Here is a 24,851-nt window from a genome sequence, read left to right as displayed (position 1 = left end):
TTGGAGGCATTGCTCAATGAGGATCCGTGTCAAACGCAAGAAAAGTTTGCTTCAATATTAGGAGTTACCCGTCAATCCAATTCCAAGCGATTGCATGCTTTGGGAATGGTTCAGAAACAGAGGGTCGTTTTTTCACCTGTAAACAATTGTTCCAGCGGCAAGAAAGGAAGGGTTTTCTTCAACGCATCGTGACGAGTGATGAAAAATAGATTCATTACAGCAATCCAAAGAAAAGAAAATCATGTAGGACGCCCGGTCATGCTTCTACGTCGTCACCTCGGCCAAATATTCACGCTGCGAAGGTTATGCTATGTATTTGGTGGGACCAAGTTGGTGTTATTTATTATGAACTGTTAAAACTAAGAGAAATCATCACTGGGAATCGGTATCGACTTCAACTGATGCGATTGAGCCGAGCACTGCGCGAGAAGCGGCCGCAATACGCGGAGAGGCATGAACATTGCCAAACCTGTTAAAACCTGGAAACCCAAATATTTCGCCGACCGATTATCACCTGTTCCGATCAATAGGATATGGTCTAGCTTACCAGCAGTTCCATTCATATGAAGACATCAAAAACTGGCTTGATCCGTGGATAGCCCCAAAAGGTGAACAGTTTTACCGCGACCGCCGTAGCCGAATGGGTTGGTGCGTGATTACCATTCGGAATTCACAGATCGAACGTTGGTTCGAATCTCGGTGAAACCAAAATTAATAAAAACATTTTTCTAATAGCGGTCGCCCCTCGGCAGGTAATGGCAAACCTCCGAGTGTATTTCTGCCATGAAAAAGCTCCTCATCAAAATATCTGCCGTTCGGAGTCGGCTTGAAAATGTAGGTCCCTCCATTTGTGAAACAACATCAAGACGCACACCACAAACAGGAGGAGAATCTCGGCCAAACACCTAAAAAAGGGTTTACGCGCCAATTATATATATATACATATATATATATATATATATTTACCACGACGGTATACGAGATATACCAGAAAGATGGAAAAAAGTAGTAGCCAGCGATGGGCAATACTTTCAATGATTCACTTGGAACCATTTTTTCAGAATAAAGTTGTATTTTCATCAAAAAAACAGCGCGAACTTAGTTGCGCACCTAATATATTGTAAAAGTTTCTACCTCCAAACATCGAATTTTTTATAAAAAAAAATTCTATTAAATGGTGTGAGGTCGAGCCAAGGAGCACCAAGGGATTTGATAGCTCCTACAACACTCAGGCTAAAAAGCCCATTGTATTTAGATTTGAATAGGTCTAGAGAAGGAGCAGGTGTGAGGAGTGAAAGTAATAAACTTAAAAAGACTATTTCAAAGTTAAAAAAATGTTCTATAAACCTCACAAACCAACCTGTAAAAATCAAAAATATTTTGATCGAAGCCAAAAAATATACTAAAAATTATTCACTTGAGAAAGAAAATCAACCTTCTTTGTGCACCTCAAGCCTAGAAGCTCGTAAATTTTATGAGCTCATTTTAACCAAAGCAACCTCATTGCTCTGCACTTCGTCACTGGTATGAGTGTGGTAATCGATTCTAGGCTCTCTTTTCAATGTCATTTAAATTACGCCATTACTAAGTCTTAATCCATTCTCGCTTTCATTCAACACTTCAACTCTACCCACTCTGACTGCTCTGACCCGTATACTTTTAAGTTGTTATATGCATCCCTTGTTCGATCTAAACTGGGTACGCAGTCTTTGGTTATATCTAGTTTTCCATATTTATAGACTCGAGCGAGTCTAACAGATTTTCATTGGTTCTGCCTTGCGTTCTCTCCATTACATCGATCCAATTGCTTCTTCCGGGCAATTCTTGTATTAATACACGAGTCTATTGATTCCCTTTTATCCTTGAATGAGCTAATTTCAACCCTTTGGGGACGGCGAACGTCGATGAGGGCGAGAGGTATTGGAGTGCGCAGTAAAGAAAATAAATACATTGAACGTTATACTTCTGCTCAAATATGAACGAGACGTTATCAATAAAACGGTCCGCGGATGACATATGGCAAAAATAATTTTTTTGTTTTTTGGTAGGACTGTTATAAGCTTACATGGCAAATTTCAGCGTGATATGTCACATAGTTTGTTTTCTGTGCTACTGCAAACAAGCCAAGCTCGAGTGTGTTCTTCGAATTCTCTTTTATGACTTCAATTGTCTCAAAATGCTTTCCACGGAACGGCAACTTGAGCTTGGGAAACAGGAAAAAGTCACATGGAGCCATATCAGGCGAATACGGTGCTTGCGGAACGATATTAACATTATTTTTGTTCAAATAATCGCGAACAAGACGTGATGTGTGAGCTGGTGCATTATCGTGATGCAAGAACCATGACTTGTTGTCCCACAATTCCTTCCTTTTAAGACGAATGTTCTCACGCAAACGCTTTAAAACGTCTAAATAATATTCAGCGTTAACCGATCGGCCTTGCGGAAGGAACTCCGAGTGCACCACACCTTCGTAATCGAAAAAAACAGTCAGCATAACCTTAATTTTTCAGCGACTTTGGCGTGGTTTTTTTGGGTTGATGTACGGCCCTCTTTGAACGATTTGTACCACTGGAAAACACGTGCACGCGATAGAGCAGAGTCCCCATAGCACACTGGTTGCGCTTATATGGGGCTGGTGGCCAAAAATACTTCCCGTAAAGATAGAGAGCTGAAATTTTTTTCTGGGTATTAGAGATGAATGTAGATAGCATACAGTAAATATTTGTGAAAGAGAAGCTCCCCGACCCCCCCCTCCGCTCCAGCAATAAATAATTTAAAAAATTCGTGATTCCATTTTTTCAATCATATATAACAGCAAATATTATTTAATTATAATATAATAAAAATGATGAAAATTAAAGATAAATAATAAACAAGGTTAACATACGTCATCCAATAAATCATATGTAGATGATAAAAAAGTGGATTTCTGATTCTTTGGCAGATTTCTTTGACCTGTTATAAAAGGGTCTGATTTCAAAAGAAGCATTTTAATTAAATCTGTATTTGTCAGTATACGAGACATCTTCCTAGTATGCTGCAGCCGGCACTTTTTTATTTCTTTATTGTTTGACTCTGCAGCTTCCTCTGAGAGCTCTCCAATCGGAACCAAAGCGTGCTCTATAACCTTTGGTGCATGAATTAAAATTTCATGCACTGTTGCTGGAAGGTAGTACCATGGATAGATTTCAATTAATTTATTCGCTGTATGAATGTGCGAATTTTTCTAATTTTTTTATATTTATTTTGTATCCTGATGCTAAGGCTTGCAGTATCGTAGCGCATCGGGCAATAACTTCTTCATCAATGCCTGTAATCTGAGATGCTAAGCTTGGGTTACTGAAAAATTTCCTGGCAGTATTGCCATCGTTGGAGTTTCCTCTACCTCCATCCTTTGGCGTATCGACCAGTAACCCCATTTTCTCTCGAAACTCCGCTTGAATTTGATGTTTTTTCTTTAATACAATAGACTTGAGTTCTCCCGATCGTACTTGCCAAAGCTTTACATCCAGCTTGTACGAAATGTGCAAGAAATATTCGAAGAACCGGATGAATGAAGTGGTGATAGCCCGAATTCAAAATACTTTTCTTGCACATCTCTTCCAACACATTCTTCAATATTATTCATTTCTGTGGGCTTTGCTCCACATATAAAGCATTTCATCGAGGACGTGTTGCTTAACGCGTTGCAAACTTTACCATCCACCATGGTTAATTGAAGGGCGTGCTTTATAGAAAATGTTGTATTGCAAATTTTATGCTCTGTTGTCTTCAAGTTAGCTATTTTCTCCTTGAAGTAGAGCTCTTCTTCGACGGAAAGTGCGGCGGTCTCCTTTTTAAATTGAAGCCTGAGTGGCCTACAATATCCGGTAGACGATGACCTGGGATTTTTCCATATTACCTTAGAGTCGGTTACAAGCTGAAGTGGGACGTACGATGTGACAAATAAACTTTTCTCGTCATTAATACAATTGGAAAACTTTTATTTATATTCGCTGTGGCCAGTGCTGCCATCGAATCCCCATTTTCCAATTAATGTTAAAGTTTTTTCAGTTTCATCCAAACGTTCTTCAATTAAATTCTTTTGAAGCTCTAAAATACTTGAAGCCGTGTTGTCTAAAACACTTTGTAGTTCCACTTCTGCATGTGTTTCGTCTACAACAATATTATTTGGATATCTCAATGTTTTGAACTTAAGAATTTTTTCGTAACTTGGCAATAAGTTATAGGAAACTTCTGAATCTATGAATGATCTAATGACCAAGTATTGGTGTTTGGACAACCCAATGTCGACGACAAGGGGCAAGACCTTTTCAATATTTATTTCAGTTGCATTAAGGCTTGACTGAGAATCAGATGAGCGCAAAACAGAAGCTGCAGACTCATCATGCTTTTGTAGTAGGGCTATTCGGCGACGTTTGGTCCTTTTTGAGGACTCAAAAAAATCCATTTTGGGCCGTGCACGACTAGAACTCAGATCAATTTGTTGAGCACTACCAGTAGGCTTCAGGACAATAAATTCTTTAGTTTTTAGCCATTCAGATTGGTATTGTACAACTAAACTTCTAATTCTTTTGTACTGAATCCAGAAGGCAACTATCTTTTTGCAAATGTACTGAATACATTTCTTAAGGTCAATCGTATTGACTTCGTAGCCTTTGCTTTTTATGTTTAGTGCCAGTAAATTATTTATGCCTTGCATTTTTTCGGCATTCGTGCCTTTTTCTTTGCACCAAAGATCAAAAATGTGGATGCGTGAAAACACACAGTTATAAGATGCTCCTATACAATCAAAATAAAATGTGCAAAGCAAACATAAATTAGTACAGTAAATTTAATGTAAGAAATGGTACAAAACAAACGACGAAAACGAAAACGAAACCAACAACACAAAGATCAACTGATAACGGTGGATATTTGTCCCATGAAAATAAATAAGACCACTTTAGTTTATTTATGAATATAAGCTAATTAGCAACTTTTAGCAACTAAACTTTTCATGATTATTATCTTAAAACATTGACAAATACAGTGATGACACTCTCAATGGGGGCATCCGGGGGCAACACAACTAAAACTTTTAGTAAACATAAAAAAGACGTACACAAAATGCACAAAAAAGGTTAAGACGTTCAAAATCCCACAAAAATGTTTGAATTGATCAAATTAATCTTTAAATAAACATTTATTAAAGTAAATAAATTCAATTACAAAATCCATTTTAAATTATTAATATCGGACCACTTTGTCAAACGTTTGATCACTTTGAAGTACGAATTTGCAATGACAAAGTACAAACAAAGCTCAGACGGGCTGCAAAAATGTACACAAGTTCATTCTTTCAATGCTATTTTTAGAAAGTTCCGTTAGATTTGCGGAAAACCCGGTTTGGCGTTTTGAAGATTGAACATTTTAGTGTCAATTTGTGTTCGTTTTGTCCAAGTATTTTGTGATGATATTTTTGATTTTTGGCCTATGTACGCAACCAGTGTGCATAGGTTGTCTGCAACATTTTTAAGGCGTCTGAAGCCGAAATTTTGTTGGAATAACAAAATTTCAAACAAATTCTTTGTTCAACTTGAATTTCCATCGTTAAATTCGAAGAATACACTCGAGTTTGACTTGTTTTTTTTTTTACAGTAGCACAGAAAACAAACTATGTGACATATCACGCTGAAATTTGCCATGTAAGCTTATAACAGTCCTACCAAAAAACAAAAAATTTATTTTTGCCATATGTCATCCGCGGACCGTTTTATTGATAACGTCTCGTTCATATTTGAGTAGAAGGTAAAAACTAAGGCTTTGTTTGACACAAGAAAAATGTTTCATAAAATCAAAAAATAATTATAAACAAACTGCTATTACTGCTAATGTTGAAATGCCTGAGTGGATTCCTTATTGCACGGATTTCACTTCCACTTGTCGTCTTATCAGATTTAAAGTAATATTCGTCAGAGCTGTCACTATCTAACGTATCATCTATGTAGATCGCTTAGCCATCGTGCTTAGGATAAAATATAAAATACCATATATAAAAAGCCTGCTGGTTCCTCTGGCAGTGACACTGAGAGACTGAATCAAAGCACTGCAATTAGTTCTGACTCTACTGTTGTCTCACATCGAAAGTTTACATTATAAGGAAGATAAGACTTCATTGCTAATGGCCCCTAAGGTCTTTGTATGAAAACGTGACTCTTTTACGATATCTCTGCCTATCTTATCGCTCAGAAAGACAGATGTCGCGAGCCTTGCAGCTACGAACTAATTTGGGCGGCTATATGCCGACACGCGTTCGGAACGGAGAAACGGCTTGGGCGGCTATATGCCGACAGTCGTCCCCAAAGGGTTAAAAATCCAAAAATAAGCTTACGGAATCTTTATACTTTTTAGTTGGTCACTATGAGAACTAACTACGCTTCTTACTGCTTCAGATTTTTCTTCTACGAAGCACAGCTGCGAAATGCTATGAAATGTTTCGATTGATTACTCTGTGAGAAATGTTGCATTTCTAGATTAAATAAATAAATATTTCTAATGTAAACTGACTCCACCTGGAGAATATTTAAACAATTTATATAAAAAGCTTCGTGTGAAAGTCACAACACAGATTATTCCTGATACACCAACGTGATTTTAAGCATATGATGAATGTATGGGTGATTCTAGATAAAAAAGGTTGGCTTAAGGGGGTAGTATGGTTAATTCGGTGTAAAACAAGCATATTTTTCGAAATTTTGTTTGTCGACACAGTTGATTTATTCAAAATTTTAAAATTACTTCATTATAAAGTCATATTTAAAGAATATTGTGTGAAATTTTCATTGATTTTTATGAAGAAATGAGTTGGTGGCAGCGAATCTTCGCGGACGTCTCATAAAAAAATTTTATTGCGGTGTCCCTCAGAACTCATTACTGGATCAACTAAAATCAAAAAACCAAATTGATTTCATCAGCTAATAAAGTTTCGCAGGTAACAACGTCGAATTTTTTTTTTTTTTTTTTTTTAATTTTTTAAAGCGCTTTGAAGTCAAAACACCGATTTTTCATAAGAAAAACTTGAAAACTTTGTTGTTTTAAAATATGACAAAATTAAAAAAAAAACTCGACGTCATTAACTCGTGAATAAAGTAAAGAAACAAAAAAACCAAATTTGAATAGAATCGGTGCAGTAGATATGAATCTACAGTGGACACTGACCGTAAAAAAGGCAAGTGTGAGAAAAACGCGTTTAAAGATTTGTGAAGATTGTGAAATCCGGTTGGAGAGGTAGATACTTAATCCTTTCTGTCTTTGTCAATTTTACTCTAATGCACTTCAAACTTTCACACAATAATCTTAAGATGTTATAGAATAATTAAAAAAAAAAAAAAAAAATGAAAAAAAAAATACCATACTACCCCCTTAATGCTTATATTTTAGAGCAGCATGTCAAATTATTCAAAGAAACTACTTACGGCACTAGTGAAATCTAGGCTAAACTAAATAAATGCAATTTTTGGCTCAATGAAAAATTTTAATATTTTTACCAGCATTTTTTTTTTATGATTTATGTTCCATTATACATTTTTACTTTATTTTACATATTTTATTGAACGCTAGTTTTTATAAATTGATACACTGATACTTTTATTACAACCACTTAATATTGCCACATTTTTTATGCAATTATTGTGGTTGGATATGATACCGCCTGTTGCTAGACCCAATTTATAAAATAATTTATTATTGCAATAGTAAATTAATACGCTGCATTTAGAAGGCTTTAAATTAGTGAGCAACTTGAAAAAATCACAACTGTAAAATAATAGTGAGTGCAGCCTAAAATTATGCTATGAATTGCCTCCTTTGCATTTACTCCAACTAACTACAGTCATAGACCAGATATTAAAACTGATTTCATTTTATTTTATTTTCAATATTTCACAGCAATCCTCACCTACTGTTGGTGCGTTGTCTACAGCGAATACACGGTATTGTTGCAGGAAAACGAAAGGGGACGCTACAACAAACAGCTCTATCGCCGCTAAGAAGGACGAACAAACAGCAATAATTCAAGCGAATGAACGAAATAAAATATTAACACACAAAAAAAGTGGGAAGCAGACTTCTAAATTATACAATTACAATTTTTTAAGTTTACTTGGCAGCATTTGGAAAAGTAGGTTTAGTTTAAATTAAAAATCAAAATGCAGCGTACTCATAATTTTTAGTGAAAAATCGTTGTGTCGCTCTTGCAAAAATGGCAACTAATCATTTTTAATTTATTTATTTGTAAATTTTATTTTATTTCACAAATTGTGTTATTAATTACGCTCCTTTCATATTCTTTTACTAAATATTCTACTTACTTATTGTATTTCTTTCATATTCTTTTACTAAATATTCTACTTACTTATTGTATTCCTTTACTGCTCCTCTTTCACACACTCTTTGCTCACCGTATGAATTTACTGGAATTAGTGCAAATTTATTTTATAAAATTTATATGTATGTATGTATGTATATGTAAAACCTACGTTGTACATCGTTATGAGCACTGTTGTGTATTTGTTGTATCGAATAAAAAATAAATAATTTAATTTTTTTTATAATAAAACTCGTCTTTTTGTTGGTCGTTTCAATGTTTATTACATAAGTTTTCTTTTGTTCACACATCGTAATTCTTTGTGCAAAAACTATACTTGTAAATGCGTTCGATCTAAATTTGTCTAAAAACCGAAAACCAATAAGAAACTGCTGTCGCGCTCCTGGTAGGTGTGGATGTATTTGTTTATTTGTGTACACGTAATTATAAATTAGTTTCATATGTAGTTTGCATATAATTTTTATAACTCAGTGCGCGAATATTGCGGTTTCAGCTCTTCTATTCTCTTAATAAAGTCTGTTTTCTCAATACAACCATCGCAGGTTTCATCCCAGTCGTTGAGGATTTTCTTAAGATCGCGCACTTTCAGTTTCTTCAGGTCGACATTGTTCAAATCGATTTGTTTCTCTGCAAGAATGTAAAAAATAATGTTTAATTACATTGTTTTGTCTTAAACAAAAAGCAATGAAAGAAGAAAGTTATGTTTAAGTAGGCGATAGGTGAGAAAATCTCTAACCACCTTCTTAAGCTCCCGCCATGTAAATGCCGTAATCGGAGCCCAACCACCACCTATTGCAGATGAAGAGCTCCAGCTTCCCCGTGAGACCCGTGTAACACTGGCACAACTACGATCTGGATACTGAGGCAGGTTAAACTCCTACTTATCCAGAATCGACCCCGACGACACTAACCACCTCTTCACATGCCCCCTCAAACCGACTCATCTAACCCCCCTCTCCCTCTGGACCCAACCTGTCGAAAAAGCATGTTTCCGGGGCCTACCCCTAGATGAGCTAGACGAAGACGAACGATGATGTGCCTACACTGACAGGGCTACCTATATTGTTAACAACAACAACAGAATCCCACAACAATCGGTTCTACGTTACCGGAACGACGCGGATTTATATCCGGTCAAGGACCGTCCCTCCAGCAGCATTCACCGTATGTAAGTATGGGGAATGTTTATGCTGCTACAACAACAACAACATCAACAGACTTTACTTTAACTTTTTATTCGAAAGCTTTCTCCGGTACTAGTATTTAACGGCTGGTTGCCGCTTTCTTAAAACAATACAAATATGTCTAAATGATCAGGGATTATAAATTTGTTGAGCGAAAACTTTGGAGGCATAAAACACAATAATAACCTGAGCGACGACCGTTACCAAATTACTCGCCGCGTAACTAGCATTCGAGTGGTTCTCGGTTCAATACCCATTGAGGACATGAAAAATCTAATGTTAGAAATTTGTTTCTTGTTGTTGTTGTTGTTGTTGTTGTTACAGCATAAACATTCCCCATACGCAAGCGGGGAATGCTACTGTAGTGACAGTCCTTGGCCGGATATAAATCCGGGTCGTTTCTGATACCTAGGACCGACTGTCGTGGGAACATGTTCGCCTAAGAGTGTTCACCTCTTGACAACCAAGGCACATATCCGCAAAGATGCTTTATGTGGAGGGTTGAGAATTTTCCTCCATCGTAAAAAAAAACTACAAAAAATCGAACGCAAAATTAATCAGATCTATAATTTTTGCAAACAACGTCGTACGTCAATCATATTTGACGATTGTGAACTAAACAGCTGCAGTATACAAACAGGCAAGCAAAGGAGCGCGTCAAGGTAAAAAAAAAAGATTTCTAACGCTCAAAATCATTTTTTATTTAGTAATTGGATGACTATATTTGCGCCACTTTGTACTAAAATTGAATGGACTATAAAACTGTGTACCTAGAAGCTTTCTAAACATTCTGGTCAAGAAATTAAAAATGTTCATGACAATTTTTCGAAATTTCACAAATTTGTGTGAATTTCGTAAAAAGTTTGGAACTTTGATTCTTAAGATTTTTGTTATGCGAATAAATAAAAAAATGACAATGAAAAATATTGCGAATATTGTAAAAATATTAAGTTAATTATTTATGTAAAGCATGTACATATATTTAGTATACAACTCAAAATTTCAAATGTTGAACGATTCGCTGATAAAGATCAGTGAGGGCTAGATTATTGAATACGTACCTTATTTATTATATTATAGTTAGGTATCGCTCTTAATAAAGAAAAGAAAAATCTAGAGTTTGAAACTTAATTTCAGCCATTAATATGCTTTTCTAATTGCTATTTTCTAATAGCATTCGCTCCTAATTAAACAAACATCAAAAAGGAGGAAGTCATGAAAAAATTTCTTATGAAACCGATTGGACACACTTGCCTTAGGCTCCAACAATACAGACCTTCTTGACCGAAACTCTAAGCTACTACTTATAGTTTTTCATGTGTTCATAGCAACTCACCATAACGCAAATCACAGATTTGTGCATCCTTCTTCTTTAGTTTCTCACAAATTTTATCAGCAGGCATGGACCAACTTAAGGGTTTGCTCAGCTCATTCAAAATGCCAGTCGCCGATTCTTCCAGACCACCCAAATAGTAACACTGTAAAAGGGAAGAAGAAGCATCATAAAAACCATGTACTTATACGCCCACAAAATTAAAGTAGTTATTGTGGAATTTTCACAAAACAAATAATTTGGCCTTGAAACCTTTTGCTTTTACGTCTTTAAAATATTTAATACACCTATCAATCCAATTTTTTAGTATGATAAATTCTAAAGCTATAAACTGTGAGAGATTAATAAATATGTATGTATGTATATGTGTCATGTATTGAACTAACTAACAAACTAAACTATTCAATGTTTGAAAGCCAGAAAATATTAAGCCAACTTACGTAGCTTTGTCAAAAGTCTAAAGATTTCATTACTTACGAATCTGTGTTCCTTATTTTTTTGCTTTTTGCAGAAATCCTTAAACTTGGCCTCAATTTTTTTATGATCTTTCTTTGTGGTATCATCCAATGTGTCGGCAAAACGTTTTACTGTCTTTATACAAACTAAAAATGCAGATTTCTCTTAGTACACACGCATACACAAAAAATAAATGATCTTGTAAAAATATTACTGGTTGGCTCACTTGCCACCATCTCATCTTCACACAAGAACTTACCTTCACAATCCTCCTCTTTTAACGCTATGCTGCTTTGGATCAGAGCAAAGGCAAGTACCATCAAAACTATTTGGACACGCATCTTAATGCACTTATCTCTTATTCGACAAGGTTATCAGACTTCTGGAAAAAATATGATACCATTAAACAGCAATCGAACATTTGTTTAAACATTTATAAAGCGCAGAAAGTTTCCAAATATAGTTTCTTCGCTACGTAAGCGTTTTCTATTCCACACATGCGTACACACACATTCCTTTTCCATCACTTCTAATTCTTGTAATTTCCTCCCCCTCTTTGCCTAGCCAGACCAGTTAACCGAGATGTGTTCAGTGGAAAATGATACTTTCTTGAATTGCATTTCAAACAAATCTACTTACATATAATTGTTTCTGATACGATATTGTTCACTTTATTATTTACGGCGTGTTTCGACAGAATATATTAAGGTTTTTAGTGTTTGGAATTATTCTATTTAGTTCTTTCAACGAAATGCAGTTGTTAGCCGGTGAAAATAAAATAGTGAGAACTTTTTGACACTCACTTGTCGCTTTGTCATTGGCTGATTCCTACTTGATACATGGTTTCATGATGACGTATAATTGTCGAAGGCTACAACACTTAAACAGCAGCTGATCGAACACAGAGTTGCTATACAGTTCGGATTTTAAACGGTTACATTTTAAGTAAAAATTAATTGGTATAATTACAGTTATTTAATAGAAAATGTATAAACTTAAAAAAAATTGGTTAGAGCTTAGTATAAAGCCACATAGGCAATTTTAGGCAAAGTGTAATTATTTACTTAATGAAACTTCGTAGATATGTTAGAGAGTGGTCCCTGAACAATCTTTATAATAATATATTGTAATTTTGCAATAATAGTTTTGCTTTTACGCATATAATAACATTTGGATTACTCCCCTCTATCTCCCTTTATATCTTTTTTTTTTTGAAAGCGTGCGGCATTATACTAAATTCCCCACAAATTAAGGGCTTTTTAGAATATGTAGTTTTTTTATCACCATTCTTGAAGGGAATTTTGTTCTTGAAGTTATTGCGACTGCTTGTAGGAATTACAGTAGATGTCGCTTTTGGCTTAAAAATTCACAATTCACAATAAGGAGCAATTTAAAACAGAAACAGAAGCCGCGTCCCAAAAGTTTAAATATTTTTGGTTTAATCAAAGAAGTACAATTTGTGGTATCAAAATGTGGTGTAATTTCGAGCAATCGCAAATTGAAGATGAAACCATTTCGAACGCATTCTCATCGCGTGGAATTTTTAAAATACAAAGTGGGGAGCAGGTACTCATTCCGAAGCAAATTTTTTTTATTTTTGTTTAGATTTAGCATTGTGTTATTCATAATATTACAGGTAAACGAGTATCCCGAAGTGCTCGCATCATTGCAAAACCAAAAAGTTGTTATCTCCGTAGATCAAAGTTTGATATTGCTTGAAGACGAATTGGTGGCCAAATGCAGTTTCCTCAGTTTCAATGCGCATATAGATGCCGTAGCAATCTCCAATTCAGGAAATTTAATTTTGGTTGGATTACGTGATGGCGAAGTACATGGCATATTTATTAAAGGTATTCCGTTGTTCAGTGTATCTGTAAATGCTGAAGATGTGCATATTACGGGGCGCACTTTTGCGAGTATACAACAACTGGGGCAAAGCTTCCATATCAGTTGCACAAATGGAAGTGTCTATCGGTAAAATGCTGCAAAACCCTTTGTATTATTATTATTCAGACATCTAAATTTAATTATCTTGCAGTCTTAGTGAAATCAACGAAACTCCGCTGGAAGCAAATCAAAATATTACCCTCAATGAAAATGAGACCGTCGCTTTTGATGAAAGCATGTTAGGTCCAGTGGCCATTGAACAACTGGTAGGCACTGTGCGCGGTCTGAGCGATGTGAAGTCATCAGTGTTGATTGTGCAAAGTAGTTTGGGAACTTTTGAACAGCCTTTCCCAATGTATATAGCGGGCACACAAAGCGCTGTCTTCTGCAGGCAGAGCGCAGACAATTTAACAAAAATTATGTTGCCCGAACACTATGGTGGTGTAAAACGTATTTTCAATTTAGATAATTTTGTGTGGGTATATATAGCCAAGATGATATACGTTTAAATATAATTTCTTAATTTTTAGCTTACTCTTAACGGTTTCTGGACATTTAGCTGAGTTTTGTCCTATTACGAAAACTGTATATTTCCCTCAAACACAAAAAACGAATGAGATGTTAATCGATGAACTTATCATTATGGAGTGCAATGATGAAAATATCGAATTGCTGGTGATGCTAAAGTGCCCGGAAGTAGGAGCTGAACGTCTTATTAAGTTTTTGGAATATCCATGTAAGCGAAACTGCCAACTGAAAATATAAACTGCTTGATTTTGTATTTAATTGTACGATGCAACCTTTTTAACAGCTTTTAAGTGCAATAGCGAATTGGAAGTATCGGAGCATGCTTGGCTTGTGCAACAGCCTAAATGTTCTGTTAATTTATATTATCTCAGTGGAAATCAAACAAATGAAAATAATCTTCCTACAGAGATAGAAATGGTTCTGGTTTCAGAAACACATCCCAGCGAGCGTTTTAAAAAACTGATTTCGAAAGGACTTCTAGAAGAAGCTGAGGTGTGAGATATTTTTGTACTTAGCGGTTAATAGCATTTACACTTTCTAAACATTTTCAGAGTTTCGGCATGCAATTCGAATTGTGCTTACAACCGATTTACGAGGCAAAAGCTAAACGCATATTGCTAACACTAACTTCTCTCGGTGATGTAAGTAGTTACCTCGAAATGCCTGTTATTTACTATATGAATGTAAGTCATCATTTATTCTTTTACATACATTTACAGAATAATCCTGAATTATTGGAAAAAAATTTCAATGACCTATTTGCTATATTAAAAAATATTGAAAGTAGAGAATTTTTCAAAAACAATCGCATGGTTAACATGCCTTCACGTCGCATACTGGAGGTTTACTTGCTTGAAATGTTAAAGCATTTACATGAAGAAGTAATGATATAGTGTACAAAATACTATCCCAAACTTGAATAAATTCGATAATTTTTTTAGAGTGATGAAGCAGATGTGCTAGAGATCAACGAACAGCTACGCCGTCTTGAAACACTCACAATTATTGATCCTTATGAGGTCAATTCGGAATGGTCGAAATTTGTTTATCACTCAAATCTCACCAAAATGATTGTTACATTATTTAAGACAGATATGCCAGCGGCGTGCTTAATTTGGAAGCGACACACTAACTCCATGATGTCCCGTTTGAATGAAAAAGAAATTTGCCAACTACTTAGCCTAATACCAAGCCATACTGAACCCTTCAACGTGGTACAATGGTTACGTCACTTCGTGCCCACTGTCAGTTATACACATCCGAAATTAATGCCATACTTCACCGAATGGAGTATACAAAAGACACGTACACTGCAATACGCTGAACATTGGCCCGAAATCGGGTTAGAATTTGCAACCAAAGTGTCGGATATATTTGAGGAAATACAATTTATGCATTGGTGAGTACGATAGATTGTTCTGATGGATGAGGTTTAGCGCACTAGACAGGGTCATATACACCTGGACCCGACAGGCGTGAGTCTCTCATCACCTTCCTAAACTCCTGCTCCCCAAATCCCGCTATCCATCGCAGAAGAAGTCCAGTTGCACGTGAGAGGTGCTCACCGAGCACCCCTGTATTTTGCCAGCCATCCTCATCGAACTGCTACAACAACATCGGACGGGTCTCGGATATGTAATTGTCACTTCAACAGCATTCTTCAAATTCTCACCCGTCGGTCGTTTCTATATCACTTGGATTTATATTCAGCCACTTCAGTCACTTCCGTAGCATCCCTAAAATGTAAAAGGGAAAATTGTATCCTGCTACAAAAACTTCAGCACCGCTATGCACTTGATATTTAGTTACCCATTTTTCTCTGCTCTTTCTTTTAGTGACGTACGGCGTCAGCATGAACGCAATATCGCTAAATTACACGATCTGGTGAACGCGTTGCAGGATTTATCAGTTTTAAAAAAACGTTACAATTTAATATTCACGCTGGATAATTATCTAAAAGATTCAATTGATGAAACAGCGCTCTGCATATTGCAACGTGTACATTTGGATAATTTAAAAAGTCTTGTCAATGATTTCCTCTATCCAATTTTTCAAGAAAAAGGCAAAACACCAGTCGAAGCATTAAGTCAATACATATCCCTTTTGGTGGTAAATCGAAATTCACTGAGCACTTGGTTGGACCGCGCTGTTGCCTGTATTGAATTGCTGCATAACGAAGATGATCGGATGGAAAGTGCACTGCTGGTTTTACAAGTATGAAGTTGAAGTACTCTTAGAAGTTTGTTATATTTGTCATACTCACTTTAACTGTTTTCTTTCGCTACCCTCCAGCGTGCACCAGTGCCCTGGCCAGAAATTACAAATTCACTTATAAAATTACGCTATTCCACACATCCACTCGCCCTAAAAATCAATACTGAATATGAAATCCAAATGATTAAAGTTATGAAAGTAAAATATGGCTGGCCAGCGGACAGCAATACGGACATTAATCTCTCACTTTTTATGGCACGCATCGTTAAAATGCAATTACCCGATATGTTGAATGATATACGTGTGTTGACAAAGGCTGCCCCACAGGTGGCTACAAGCGCTAATTCCAATTGCTGCTATCAATTAGTGCGCAGCAATAAACCTGGGCTTGCTTATAAATATTTCAAATCGCTCAATGATGACAAGAATAATACAGCGTGTATGGAGGTTATCAAATTTTTCGCGGTGAGCATCTTGTAAAATATATCAAATGTTTATCAATTAGGTTTTTAAATATTAACGAGTAAATATTCATTCCGTAGGGGCTGTTGGAGAATTGCCCACCACCAAGCGATGACAAAAACCTAGAACAACAAAAAAAATTGCTTGAATTTTTCCAACTAATTGTGCCTCATGCGACATGTAACAGTTATAAGCAGCAATTGCGCGCCATACAACACCGCTTCGTGCTATGTCACAAGTTTCGGTTGCATGTTAGTGCAGTCAGTGAAATCGTGCCACTCTCTCAACGGTTGCAGTTACTCGATCGTGGCATCGAGTGCATAATGGATCAAAGTCAAGCAACGGTAAATGTGCCACGATTTATTGTCAGCGAAGTGGCTGATTTATGCGCAGCACTGCACTATGAGAAAGTTTATGGTGTATTGCATATAAGTCGGCGCATACACTGTCTGCCGCTTACAAGCGCCTTGGCGTATGCAATACTACAACTCGTCGATTGTACACCCACAAATAAGGATGACTTTATTGGTTTGGCATTGGAGTTACTTACACAACAGATTTTGGCATTGCGCAGTAGTAAAAGTGAGTGAGCAAGTTATAATTTTATGTATGCAATAACTGCACAAGGCAAAAATCGTGATTTCGAGAAAAATTACTCATTTATTTTATTTTTATTTTTAAATTAAAAAGCTTACAAGATAAGATAGGCTGGCTGCGGCCCGGGCCAGATACGACGGAGTAGGTCGATGACCTTTAGAAATTTTGTTGATATTGTCTTCAGTAGCGCCTTTGTGCGTCGAAGTGATGATACCTTTGAGAAGCAAGTTCTGGGCAGGATAAATTACTTATTATGTCTGTATCTTGACTTGAAAACCATTATTAGTGAACCGATTTCGAAATGATAGTTTATATAGAGTTTTGTTGTCATAAGTTTTTGTTGTAATAACTTACACATTCACTATAAATGTCTGGTTAATGTTGCTGGAATGACTATCCTTGTAAAGAGTCGTTGTGGGTACAGTTAATTCTATTTTCACAATAGATACGTTCCCAAAAAATTCGTATAAAAAGAGAATTAGGTGAAAACTATAAAAAAATCTTTCTTAATGTTCACTTAAGAATATATCTCGTGTTACACATTTTAATTCTTTAAATTAATTTTAATTAAACGATGAGAGCAAAGTCTACTGAGTCTGAGCGAACTTTTCTGAGACTAATTTAAACGCTTCGTACATGCGTCGAAAAATTTCACTATATTTGTTCTATTAGATTCAAATAAAATATTGAAAAAATTTTAAAAATTAAGTAAAAAAAATTTTTTTTTTTTTTCATTTTAACTCGGGTAAAAAAATCGTGCAAATAGAGAATTAGGTTTTTCTTAGGTTGTTGAAACAGCATAAAACATGCCTCATAACTTTTTGTGGCCTGCTGCTGAAGTGACAGTCTTTGGCCGCATATAAAACCGGGTCGTTCCGGGAAGATAGACCCACTGTTGTGGGAATGTATTTTCTTAAGTCAAATTAGCCGGTTATTACTTGTGATCACATATACATATATGTAACTGTCTATTAAATTTTCTTTTTCTTAACAGCTGCAAGCACGAGTAACGCTCTAGACAAAGATATGGACGTGCTGACCTTTCCCTTAGTATATGATTTATTGCTTAACGCTTTTCTACTAGAGCATCAGAAGCGCGCTGAATTATCGGAGTTAATTAAATACGTGAAATTAGTTGCTCTCACCTACCCTAGTGATGCGTTGAAGTGCTATTATGTCGATAAGGAACGTGAGGTCAATGAGAATATTTGCAAAGCATTGGATGTGGCGGAGATTACACTAGCTGACACAACTCTTAACTTCTCAGCGGCACAAATAAATTGCTCATTTAATGCCAAGCCGGCTGCACCAGCAAAAAACCGTTATTCTGTGTCAATATTCGATCAAATCGAAATGCAGCCCGAACAACCGCGTAAGAAGGTAGTAGTGCGCAAGTGGGTATTTATTAAAATGTTACTCATTTTGCATTTTGTTTTTTACTCGCGTTTGTAGAGCAATAGCATTGAACAAATTTCGATTATGAAATTTGTGGCGCGCAGTATATTGGTACTCCTAGCTGAAACTAAACCCAAAAACAGCGTGCTTTTGCAATTGCGCACAATGCTAAGTGATGACATAGATAAGGATGCAGCGGTGGACGATTTCTTTTTATCGCTAGAGCAATTGATCAAAGCGAAAATGCATGACGTTTGGTACATAATGGTGCAATACATTTTGGAATATCAAAAACGCTACGAATGCAATATTATTACCACAGATTTTGTGTCGTTACATTTGGCGCGCGTCTTCCGGCATATGATGTCCAATGAAGATGTTGATTTCATAGGTATACGAGCATATATATTGTTATTAATTTTTTATTGTTATTAATATATTTTATAATTTAATTACAAATTTACAAATGTAAGAACTGTTCGTCATGCTCATCGCGGATAAAAACAAAAAGCCACTATTGGAATTGTTGGGTAAAGATGTGAAAAATGACCAGCAATGCATCAGCCTGTTAACCCTCTCTGAAATGTATAATGTGTATCAGGAAGGACATAATCAAGTCGAGGCAATACGCAACAAGTAAAGTGAAAAATCCTACTGGAGACTGACTTAATGCATGTAACATTAACAACTATTTTTCTTAACCCTTCGTTTTGTTTTTTTATACAGACGATTGAAACAATTCTACTACATGGAATTTTGCAAGCAAGATCCTAGCATAAGAGGAAAATTCAATGCCGACACCGATGATATACAGCAATTGCTGAAAATATTTCATAATAAAAGATTAGATGTGAAATTGTTGGAGCACATGAGTCATGATTTCAATTTGGACTATCAGCAATTGCTAATAACGCAGGTAAAGCGCGTAAATTGTATAGCATAACTTACTTCCATACAATATTTCAATATTACCATTTCAGATCGTTAGCATTTTGCATGGGCAGGAACTTAAATATGAAATAAAAACTGATGCCTTCGGCGAGGAAGAATTAGTTGTGTTAAGTACTGTCAGCGGCATACGTAACCTATGTCAGCCATATCTGCATGCTATAAAAAATGCAGATATGATAGTGGCAAAGTTGATACAATTCTTTAAAGAGGTGTGTGTGATTCAAAGAGATTTACAAGTTTCGCTTAAGAATAATTTGTTTTTTCTCAATTCCCAGATCAACATTTATTTTTATGAATTATATTTATATGTCATTGAAATGCTCACATTTTTCGACAAAATGCCAAAAGAAATGCAGATTTGGACAAGTATGCTGCATTTTCTTAAACACAAGATGGTGAAGCGGCGTCGCAACCGTCCTGGTCCACTGGAAACTGATATGTGGTTGCAATCGCAGAGTGAAATGGGTGTCATGCCGAAAATTGCACGCTTTCGTTTGCCTTTCAAACCGTTAGTGGAGCAGCCATTGAAGGATATTTTAGGTGAGCGTTAAATTTAGAAAACTACTCAAAGAGTGCCTTCGTATGTGGTTAAAGTGTCTTTGGTTCAAACTAGGGGTGGGATTATTTTCGAATAATATTCGAATAAACATTGTTCGAATAAAACGAATAATACTGTTCGTTTCAAATAATTCGAATAGTTCATTATTCGAATACCTTACTATTCGAATACCTCACTATTCGAATAGTTTACTATTCGAATACCTCACTATTCGAATACCTTACTATTCGAATACCTTACTATTCGAATACCTCACTATATATTCATTAACATCAGGGAGAAAATGCTTTTAAAAATATAAAAATTACATTGGCCCTTCTCATGGTGCATGCACTTGTACATAAACCGATTAGTAGTCCGCTAATCTAAATAAATATTTACCAAAAATATTCGAATAGTGATGTATTCGAATAGTAAGGTATTCGAATAGTAAGGTATTCGAATAGTGAGGTATTCGAATAGCATTATTCGAATAAATATTATTCGAATTACGAATACCTCTCGAATAAAAGATTTTATTAATCGAATAATTTTTATTCGAATAGTCCCACCCCTAGTTCAAACGTATCTTTTTTTTTTTTTTTTGTTGAGATATTATTCTGTTGTAACAATAAATCACACATTTAAATTGAAATTGTTAGACGACTCTGGGGGCAAGTAAATTCTTATTCAAAAACATATTTTGTATTTTTTTGCAATTATTCTAACATTTGCGTAAAAACCACTTAAAACCATTTTTAATTTACTGCCAGATAACGAGCTCAGTGTAGACAATTGTGAAAGCTGGTTCCCGCTCATGCAAATGCACACTGTGCTTAAAGGCTCGAGTGATGTGGCAAAAGTGCAAGACTACCTGTGCATGTCCGCCGTGAAGAATTCCGTCGCTGAATACAAATCTAAGAACGAAACAGAAGTGTGGCATTTGCAGCCGACAAATAATGCATTCCTACAGGCGGTAAGCAGCAACTTATCTTAATGTGATTATTTACATACAAAATTTAATACATATAACAATTTACTCCTTTTCTAACCGCACAGATCCTACGTCTCGTCAAGCATGTCACCAATCCACATAAAGTATTTATGATACTATATTTTGTTGCGAATTATGCACCCGACGGCGCTGATCAGGTGGAAGCTTCATATGAGTGCTACAAATATGCGCTGGCGCATGAGAAACTCATAACAAATGAAAAGTATCAGGATCAGTTGGTTAAAATCAAGCGTAAATATCCTATACTTAAGACGCAGCATTTACTCTATATTTATGGACTCACCGATGAGAAACTCTTGCGATTGGTAGAGAACCCAACTGAACTCATTTATAGCCTCTATCATCATGAGCTGATATTGAAATCGGGAAAATTGGACATTAATACAGTCGCTAAGGAAATTGCTGAATTGCATAGCTTAAATTTGCAAGCGATACAATTTCAGTTGCTGCAGAAGTGGCTTTCTTTCACAGTCAATTCCGGTGATGGCAATATGCTCGAGGAGACATTCTTCGAAGATCATAATCTGGTTGAAGAGGATAAAACGGATGCAGGTAATGCGGCGGAAAATGTTGTAAGGTAAGAAAATTTTGTCAGTAAATTGTAGCAGTAAGTTTTAACGAAATATTCGTTAATTTACAGGGCAAATTACATACTCAACAGTTGGCCTAAGAAGGAGTCCATTCAATTCTTGGTATCGCACATTTTTCCTTCTGATGGGTAATTAAGCATTTGTCACTCAATTATGCGTATTAAATGAATTAAATTTTTGTACAACCAACATAGGAGCGTAAACACCAGCAAGCAGCTACAAATGTACGAATGCTTTTTGAAGCTTAACGACGGCAGCGAGTCATTCAAAAACGTAATCAGTCAAAAGCAGTACATCACTATTAAGTGTGTGCATGAGTTAAAGCAGTTGGGTTACAATTTCAGCTTGGAAAAGTTCACGAGCTGCAACAAAATCGACATATTGAAGACTATTTGGCAACGCAATGCACAAAATCCGCATACACTTGAGATTTTGGCAAACATTTGTCTGGGTTTCGATATATTTATTTCAAAGATTTGGAATGGCATATTGAAGCGAATGGCAATGTTAAATATGGTGCACGAATTGAATGCATTGGTGGATGTATTGTCGTGTGAACCCAAATTACTGCATACAGAAGGTTTGATCGTAGCGTGGCAATGTGTATTGTGGCAGCCTTTCAAAGCGGCTAATCAGATTCGGTCATTTGCGCAGGAGGAAGTATTACAAAAGGCTTTATTCCGATTGCAGGTAAGTTAAAAATTGTATAAAAAAATACTCTTACTCTTATTATTTGTGTAATTCAAGAGCTGCCCAATTGTGCATAAGTTAAATTTATTAGAATTTGCTGAACTATGCGTTAACCTAGAGCGTCCTCATATGGCCGCAGTGGCGATGGCTTTATGTCGTAATGCTGAAAAACGTGAACAAATCAAAAAAGTAATCATACCGTTTATAGCCTCAAATATATAAATTCATAAATTAATTATTTCTTTGCTTGCAGCTGATTTTACACCGCAAAAGCGAACAAATGCGAAAAGATCTTATTGAATTGGAAGATGCGGGACTACTTTCGGTGGTTTTAAATCTTGCTCAGAAGGAGTTAGATCTGTAGTTGTATATGAGAAAATAAATAAAGTTTGCGGCCGAGGTATCGAAATTGGTCAAAAATAGTTCGTATGATATCGTTCAAAATTTATTAACAAAAGCAATTCCATAAAAGTGGCTGTTGTTATTGTAGCAGCATATATGTATGGGGAATGCTGCTGGAGTGACGATCTTTTGACATATACATCTGTGTCGTTCTGGTAACGTGGGCACACCGTAAAAGTGGTCCTTTGTGTCACTAAATCATTTAAAACACGTTGACTGTTTTTAACCAAACTAGACAATTACCTAATCAGACAGAAAAAACGAGAGGCCGAAATACGTGAGTGCGAGGAACAACGCCCGATAATTCTATCAGAAAGTTCCGCGACTTACAGAAGGTTTTAAGACTGGGGCGTTTTCCTGTAAGACAAAGACGGCGATCTAGTGACTGACATCCAGAGCATACTTAAATTATGGAGGGAACATTTCTCGAACCTGTTATATAGTGACAGCTGCGCATATCACAGAGAGTGTGAATATCCCGATACCCCAATCGTTGACGGAACTGTCGTTCCGCTACCCGACCATGACGAGGTGAGAATAGCAATAGTGCGACTAAAGAACAACAAAGCTGCGGGCACCGACGGACTGCCGGCTGAGCTTTCAAACATGGCGGCGAGGAGCTGGTAAGGTGCATGCATCAGCTTCTATGCAAAATATGATCGGACCTGCCGATTGTAATTTAAGTGTGTCCTGCCCAACCAATAAGAAGGGTGATTCTGCAATCTGTGGCAATTATCGCGGGATTAGTCTTCTAAATATCGCCTATAAGGTTTTAGCGAGCGTATTGTGCGAAAGTCTGAAGCCCACCATCAACCAACTGATTGGACCTTATCAGTGTGGTTTTAGACCTGGAAAGTCCGCAAATATTCACAATACGCCAAATCTTGGAAAAAAATCATGTAAGGAGAATCGACACACACCATCTTTTCGTCGACTTCAAAGCTGCATTCGACAGTACGAAAAGGAGTTGCCTATATGCCGCGATATCTGAGTTTATCCCCGCAAAACTAATACGGCTATACAAGACTACGTTGGTCAATACCAGCAATCGCGCTGTTAGTTCTTCCTTCTCCAAACTGGATAAAGGTGCGAAGCGAATGGGTCTGGTGGTGAACGCGGGCAACACGAAGTACCTCCTGTCATCAAACAAACAGTCGGCGCACTCGCGTATCGGGAGCCACGTCACTGTTGACAGTTATGATTTCGAGGTTGTGAAATACTTCGTTTATTTAGGAACCAGCATTAACATCGATAATAATGTCAACCTGGAAATCCAACGTAGAATCTCATCATGCTTGTACTAACGTATGGCGCAGAAGCGTAGACGATGACAACGTCCGATGAAGCGACGCTTGGAGTGTTTGAGAGAAAGATTCTGCGCAAGATTTTTGTACCTTTGCACGTTGGCAACGGCGAATGATGAGCTATATGAGCTTTACGGCGACATAGACATAGCGTAGTGAATAAAGATCCAGCGGCTACGCTGGCTGGGTCATGTCGGTCGAATGGATACAAAAACCCGGCTCTGGAAGTATCCAATGCGGTACCAGCTGGTGGTAGCAGAAAAAGAGAAAGGCCTCCTCTGCGTTCGAAAGATCAGGTGGGGAAGGACTTGACTTCACTTGGTGTGTCCAATTGGCGCCGGTTAGCACGAGAAAGAAACAACTGGCGCGCTTTGTTAAACTCGCCCAAAATCGCGTAAGCGGTTATCGCGCCAATTAAGATTTCCTAAAATTTTACGGCATGTGAAGGCAGCCCACACGACACTAACCACCTTTCCACATCCCCCAGCAAACCCACTCATCTAAAACCCCTCTCCCTTTGGATCCAACCTGTCGAAACAGTAAGGCGCCTGGGCCTACCGTTAGATGAGCTAGATTAGATTTACACTACACTGACAGGGCAAAGTTAACTGCTACAACAACAAAAACCTACAATTTTAAATGTCTTAGAGATTCTGTATTTTTTCTTATTGAAATGCGTAACATACTTAAATACAAATTTCAATTAAAAATTTTACAATTTAAAAAATCTCACATTTTTACCTGAACCTATTTTATTTCTTTATTTGCTTATTAGAACGCTTCTTAATGTAATAATCGGTAGTTTAGTGCATGAATTGCGCTCAATCGCATCTCTATTTTTCGTCCTACAACATTTGTGTCCATTGTGCTTGTTATGGTTGCCTTGCGCTATTTTTTGAATTAGAAATTCCAGGGACTTAACGTCCTTCCCGAC

General features: G+C 36.5%; 3 protein-coding genes across 4 annotated transcripts in view; 2 read left to right on the top strand and 1 right to left on the bottom strand.

Annotated features, from left to right (window-relative positions):
• LOC129250646 (uncharacterized) overlaps positions 1 to 8,364 on the top strand; it is a 68,092-nt gene extending 59,728 nt beyond the window's left edge. Inside the window, exon 4 of the mRNA XM_054890253.1 lies at positions 7,933 to 8,364. Within this exon, the coding sequence (XP_054746228.1) occupies positions 7,933 to 8,033 (101 nt within the window). The 3' untranslated portion in view covers positions 8,034 to 8,364. The remainder of the gene's footprint in view (positions 1 to 7,932) is intronic.
• A 386-nt stretch (positions 8,365 to 8,750) lies between these two features.
• Positions 8,751 to 12,181, bottom strand: LOC129250631 (mesencephalic astrocyte-derived neurotrophic factor homolog). Of its 2 annotated transcripts, none has more exons than XM_054890245.1 (5): positions 11,984 to 12,181; positions 11,604 to 11,723; positions 11,366 to 11,490; positions 10,892 to 11,033; positions 8,751 to 8,998 (listed from the first exon to the last, which is right to left on the bottom strand). In XM_054890245.1, exons 2-5 carry the CDS (start codon positions 11,683 to 11,685, stop codon positions 8,832 to 8,834), a joined length of 516 nt encoding a protein of 171 aa, XP_054746220.1. In that variant the 5' UTR covers positions 11,686 to 11,723; positions 11,984 to 12,181; the 3' UTR covers positions 8,751 to 8,831. The 2 variants fall into 2 exon arrangements, with proteins under 2 accessions (XP_054746220.1, XP_054746215.1); XM_054890240.1 differs by having other exon boundaries at positions 11,604 to 11,726; positions 11,984 to 12,180.
• A 558-nt stretch (positions 12,182 to 12,739) lies between these two features.
• Positions 12,740 to 22,633, top strand: LOC129246308 (uncharacterized). Its single transcript, XM_054885025.1, has 23 exons — positions 12,740 to 12,910; positions 12,981 to 13,318; positions 13,383 to 13,706; positions 13,762 to 13,967; positions 14,043 to 14,251; positions 14,311 to 14,400; positions 14,479 to 14,640; positions 14,701 to 15,158; positions 15,595 to 15,973; positions 16,052 to 16,438; positions 16,516 to 17,017; positions 18,027 to 18,412; positions 18,485 to 18,818; positions 18,901 to 19,063; positions 19,154 to 19,343; positions 19,408 to 19,587; positions 19,654 to 19,918; positions 20,690 to 20,892; positions 20,976 to 21,508; positions 21,572 to 21,649; positions 21,716 to 22,211; positions 22,269 to 22,400; positions 22,465 to 22,633. The coding sequence occupies exons 1-23, from the start codon at positions 12,815 to 12,817 to the stop codon at positions 22,573 to 22,575; spliced, it is 6,222 nt and encodes a 2,073-aa protein (XP_054741000.1). The 5' UTR covers positions 12,740 to 12,814; the 3' UTR covers positions 22,576 to 22,633.
• Positions 22,634 to 24,851: the final 2,218 nt, after the last annotated feature.

Source organism: Anastrepha obliqua, chromosome 1 (genome assembly GCF_027943255.1).
Source record: "Anastrepha obliqua isolate idAnaObli1 chromosome 1, idAnaObli1_1.0, whole genome shotgun sequence".
Taxonomy (NCBI): domain Eukaryota; kingdom Metazoa; phylum Arthropoda; class Insecta; order Diptera; family Tephritidae; genus Anastrepha; species Anastrepha obliqua.
Note: the sequence above shows the minus strand (reverse complement) of the source record. Positions and strands in the feature narration are given on the sequence as shown.